Below are 5992 nucleotides of genomic sequence, written 5' to 3'. Positions count from 1 at the left end.
CAGGGTTTCTCTGTATAGTCCTGGCTGTCCTGGAACTCACTTTGTAGATCAGGCTGGCCTCGAACTCAGAAATCTGCCTGCCTCTGCCTCCGGAGTGCTAGGATGCGCCCAGCATTAAGGGAGGTTTTTATGGACAGTGCCATTCTAGTGCCAGACTGGGTTCCCTCAGAGTGGTCAGGGAGGGGGAGGGAGCCCTGAGCTTGCTGCAGGGGGGACTCAGCACAGAAACCAGCTGTCTGCATACTGTATTTGCCCCGGCAGGAGGGAAAATGGGAGCTTCTTTGAGGAAAACACAGAGGCAGACTGTCTGCACACAACACTGGATTCCCTTTGGTGAGGCTTCCAAGAAACAGGACAATTAACTGCAGAGAGTAGTTTGGAGGCTACAACAAAACACTGTCTATAAATAAATAGTGACACAAGGAACTCTGTCTTTTGCCCCAGTATCATGATGTGGGCTGTTTTCTTCTGCCGTGCCAGTGAACTGAAGCCTCAAAATTGAGTCCACGTAAATCTTTCCTCCTTTAAAAATTGTTGGGGGCCGGCCAGCAGCCCACAACGTGAACGGTTCCACTGAGATGACAGCTCCGAGCTGAAAAGAGAGGAAGCTAGACGGGGAGGAAGAAGAAACGAGGCCAAGACAAGTTCATCCTGTTCAAAGCCCAATTTTACTTGTTCAGACACTCAGTTATAAAGGAAGCGGGAGGGAACCCGATTCCCGCCGAATGGTCTCGGGGTCCAGTAGCAGGGTGAACACGTGTGTGGCTCCAAGCAGCAAAGCGGCATGGTCCAGCAGTGGGCGTGGCATAACGAATGAGCAGGAAACTCCACCCTTGAGCAAGCAGGTTCCAGGCTGGAGGAAGGGAGACTACAAAAAATAACTAAACAATCGGCTGGAGAGGTGGCTCAGTGGTTAAGAGCACTGACTGCTCTTTCAGAGGTCCTGAGTTCAATTCCCAGGTGGCTCACGACTATCAGGAATGGGATCTGATGCCCTCTTCTTGGTGTGTCTAAAGACAGCTATAGTGTAGTACATATAAATAAATAAATAAATAAATTAATTAATAATAAATAAAAGTGACAGTGGCTAGCTGTGGCACAGGCTGACCGACTAGGCCCTGGGAATACATGGCTTGGGCTGAGATGTATTTCGGTGGTAGAGGGCTTGCCTACTACCCACCAGGCCCTTGGTCCATTCTCAGCTCTGCAAGAAGACAGTGGGGAAGAGGGGAGGAGACTGGGAGGAGCCGAAGGTCACACAGCCTCTTCCCAGCTGTGTACCACAGACCTGGGTCTGAGTGCCAGGACAGAAACTGCTTTGTTGTCATCTTGCCCCTGCCCCTTCCCATTGCCATCCATGATAAACTCCATGAGCAAGAGCAGCGTGGGAAGAAAGAGTCTTTATTTGAGTTCCACACCCAGGCCAGAGTCTATCATGGAGAGAACTCAGTGCAGGGATTCAAGGCAGGAACCTGAGGGCAGGAACAGAAGCAGCAGCCATGGAGGACTGTTGCTTGTTGGCTTCCTCCTGTTCTGCCCAGTTCTCGTGAACCCCAGAAGAACATCAGGAATTGCAAGTCAAATATAAAAACAAAGAGAGCCTTTATTTCACGAATCAGACCCAGATTGCAAGCCTTTCCTGCCGCAGACCCGCTGGGCCCCTGTGTCTGCGTAAAACGAGTCTCTCGAGCAGATGGACAAAGAGTCGGATGAAGTGACAAACAGACATACACAGGAGAGGTTGTGCAGAATCTGAATGTAATCTTCTGGTCGAGCCTCAGACTTTTTATATTACAGCGAATATCAAAAATTGCAAATCATAACAGGCAAGGTACATTGAAGTTTTCCAGGTGCAAGAGGAGTGACTTCAAAAGGAACCAGATAAATGTTTACACTAGGGATTAGCACAGATGCAAGAGTTTCACAATTTAGTGTTAATAGCACCAGGGGGTTATTAACTCTTGACAGGCTTCAAGAATAATGTAGTGTCACTGACCCCGAAATTCTCTAGGCCTTGTTAAATTTTATCTTGTCTGGAAAATCCCCATTTATCAGGATAGTATATTAATTTGCTCTTGGCATGGAATGTAGCTTGTGGTAAAATTTTTATCTCAGTGAGAATTCCAGTCTCTTTCTGCAGACAACTGAGTTAATGGCTCTGATTTATTGTAGTGCTTAATTAGTTACTGAATAGGTTAAACTCCTTGCTGTAGTCTGGAATTTTGGAACACTGGGAGAGGTTTTAGCTAATTCAGAATACAATCTTAAAAGGCATTTACCAATAAGGTAATACTAAATAGAGAGCACGTGGATCCATACACTAGACTAATGCGGGAGTGGAAAATTATTTTTATGGGTTATATGGATTAGGGAGAGAGTGCCAGACTCCAGGAAGAGAGTTTCCTTGAAACTCTTTGCTTCATGAGCCAGCTTCCCAGCTTTCGCTTTGTCAAACTGACTCAACCAAAGTACGTGGCAGTGATATATATATATATATATATATATATATATATATATATATAATCTATCTATATACATATATAGTATATATAGATAGAGATAGATAGAGATCTATAGATACATATATATATATACTATATATACTCTCTATATCTATCTATAGATATCTATCTATCTATAGATATATATAGAGAGAGTATATATAGTATATATAGAGAGAATATATATGTGTGTGTATATATATATATATATANTATATATATATATATATATATATATATATATATATATATATATATATATATATGTATAAGCTGGAATCCTCAAACTGGTCTGTGACATGGGAAAGCCATCCTTCAAACCTGATAACATTGCTCAGACAGAGGGGAGGAACCATGGAGCCAGGAGGGGACCCTCCTGACCTGGGAAGTAACTTTATGGTGCTGTCAGGAGCTAGTGTATTTTTACAAACTGTCACAGCTGTCTGGGAACACTTAATTGTCCTTTTCTCATGGTCCAAGAGTAGGCCTCTTATCATTTTAAGGATGTTTGGTCCTTGCTCCCTTCAAGGGCAGGAGCCATCTGCACTGAGAAATGTTGGTTTTCTATCAAAGGATTTCAAGGATGGAGAGTTCAGGAGCATCCTCACCTGTATCTGGGAAGCTCCAGGATGCCCTGTCAGGGAAACAAAAAACAACAAACAAACAAACAAAAAACAGAGAGAGGAAAATGCCAACCTGCTCCATGCCACTGGCATTATTATCCAGAGAAAATGGTGCTAGAAACTGGCCCTGTCATCATCGTCTCCACGGGGCTGATCTAGGAACAAGTAGAATCTCTTACAGCTTCCTGGTGCTGCAGAAGTGATTTCGGGTGTCCCTAATTGTTTGTTTAGTCGTTGTTGTTTTTGTTTTGAGCCAGGGTTTCACTGTGTAGTTCTGGCTGTCCTAGAATTGCTCTGTCCCAGAGATCTGCCTGCCACCACCTCCTAACAGCTAGGATTAAAGGAGTGTNCCACCACAGCTTAAATTCGTTTCTTTAGGAAAAGAAAGGCCAAGCAGCAGGAGACATCCAACCTCCAATTTCTGGTTCCCAGGCTTAGAGACTTACCACCCTCTCCAGCCTCAGTCTCCCCNTCCACCAAGTTCAGATACAGATCGTAGTGCTGCCTGGAAGTCCAGGGCCCTGGTGGGGACCGGTGTTCAGCCAGTGGCAGTGTCTGCCCTCAGAGTGTGGGCCATGTCACTGACTCACACATCCGCAGGGTGGTTATGGGTAATCAGTTCTCCCTCCATTCTCCATAGGCCAGGCAAGCTCGGCATCAGCCCAACAAAGTGGAAAGCTCACTGAGTCCATGGCTGAGCTGGCCTGGGATTTTGCCACCAAAGAAGGGTTCCGGGTTTTCAAAGAGATGCCAGCCACCAAAACACTGACCAGATCCTACCATGCCTGGGCGGGGCCGAGGTCCCCGAGGACTCCCACGGGTGTGAGGGGTCACAGCACTGTAGCAGCTGCTTCCCCTTCTCACGAGGCAAAGGGAGGCCTGGTCGTCTCTCCAGAGGGCCTGTCTCCTCCAGTCAGAAAGTTGTGTGAGCAGCTGATGCAGTTTATAGAACAGAAGGTGTACCCGCTGGAGCCAGAGCTGCAGAGACACCAGGCCTCGGCCGACAGGTGGAGCCCTTCCCCGCTGATAGAAGACCTCAAGGTAAGCCAGCCTTTCAGGGTGACTGACCCTAGCCACTGAGGCCAGAGGCAAGGAGGCTGACAGGAATCCTCTTGGTATCCCATCACTAGGGAGAAGCAGCTGCTGGTTAATCAGGTTTCATCCTGTCACTGGGGGCGGGGCATGTGTGGCTGGGATGAGAAAGGGGAGTGGTAAGTTCTTCTGTGATCCCCATACTTGGGAGATGGAAGTGGGAGGGTAAAAAGTTCACACTGACCCCAGCTACTTGAGACCCTGTCTCAAGATGGAGTAATACGACCTGTGGCTTAGAGAGACTCATCAGGTCAAATGGACATCTGTCACACAGAGTTCAGAAACAAGCCACATTAGGGGAATTCTGTAGCCAAATTCTCTTTAGAGATGGTATCAGAAGCAGAAAGCAGAGCATTTGTAAAGTGTCCCCCTCACCCTGCTTTGGCTGCTACAGTTCTCTCACCATTCTGACACACACCTTCAGTCTGTGGTGCCTGTGGTCAGTCAGGACAACACAGGTAGGGAGCCTGTGGAAGGCAGCTCACCTCAGGGTGACAGTCAGAGGCAGAAGGGGACACGTAAACCTATACCAGATGCCTTCCTTTCTCCACCATTTATTCCATATGGACCTTTGGCCTAGGGGCTGGTGCTGCCCACATCAGTAGAGAGGTTCACTATTTAGTTGAGTAAATAACTCTGGAAAGGACGCTTGCTCAGGGCCAGCCCTCAGAGGTCTCAGAAGTCCCCCTCAGGAGCTGGCTGTGTTCCAATAGGATTCCTGACTGTCACAGAAACAGTGTTAATCATGACGAGGCATCACCGGGCCTTGGATAGGGAGACATGGAATGAACTCACATGGGCCTTGCTAGTTCTCTCTCATTATGCCACCCACGCCTGCAGGTTTGTATCCAGCCAGTGGGTCTGCCTTGGCACTGCTTTGGGTATATGCTGTGTCTCTGACTGCACCTTTCACTCCCCATTGTGCGCCACTGCGCAGGATAAGATTTGACCTCAGCAGGAGAGATGACTCAAGGTTAAGAGAACATTCTGCTATTGTAGGGATGCAAGTTCAGTTCCCAGCACCCGTATCAGGCGACGCACAACTGCCTATAACTCTAGGTCCAGACATTCCAACACCACACCTCTCACCTCCATGGGCCCTGCATTCACATTCATACACATATGTTATTTTCCTTGTTTGTTTGTTTGTTTTGAGACAGGGTTTTTCTGTGTATCCCTGGCTGTCCTGGAATCTGCTTTGTAGAACAAATTAGGCTTGAAATCACAGAGAGCCTCCTGCCTCTGCATGCCTGGTGTGCACCACTACAACCCAGATTTTGTTTTTTTGGTTTTTTTGTTTGTTTGTTTGTTTGTTTCATTTTGTTTTTTGAGGCAGCATCTCTTTGTGCAACCCCAGCTGGCCTGAAATTTAACATGTAGACCAGGCTAGCCTCAAACTCAAAGATCACATGCTTCTGCCTCCCAAGTGCTGGGGTTAAAGATGGATAATTGTTGCGGCTGGCCAGCAGCTCGCAATGAGAACGACTGAGATGGCAACTCGAGCTGAAAAGAGAGGAACTAGACGTGGCGAAAGAAGAAACGGAGCCAAGTCTCTGATCAAAGCACCATTTTTACTTGTTCAGACACTCAGTTATAAAGGAAGGGGGAAGGGGACCCGATTCCTGCCAAATAACTTGGGGTCCAGTAGCAGGGTGAACACGTGTGTGGCTCCAAACAGCAAAGCTGCACGGTCCAGCAGTGGGCGTGGCAGAACGAATGAGCAGGAAACTCCACCCCTGAGCAAGCAGGTTCCAGGCTGGGGGAGGGGAGACTATA

General features: G+C 47.3%; 1 protein-coding gene across 1 annotated transcript in view; it reads left to right on the top strand.

Moving 5' to 3' along the window:
- LOC110294930 (acyl-CoA dehydrogenase family member 10) overlaps positions 1 to 5992 on the top strand; it is a 26307-nt gene that overhangs the window by 6007 nt on the left and 14308 nt on the right. Inside the window, exon 3 of the mRNA XM_029477797.1 lies at positions 3765 to 4183. Coding sequence (XP_029333657.1) covers positions 3765 to 4183 — 419 coding nt within the window. The remainder of the gene's footprint in view (positions 1 to 3764; positions 4184 to 5992) is intronic.

Source organism: Mus caroli, chromosome 5, assembly GCF_900094665.2.
Source record: "Mus caroli chromosome 5, CAROLI_EIJ_v1.1, whole genome shotgun sequence".
Lineage (NCBI taxonomy): Eukaryota > Metazoa > Chordata > Mammalia > Rodentia > Muridae > Mus > Mus caroli.
This window is presented reverse-complemented; position numbering and strand designations above follow the sequence as displayed.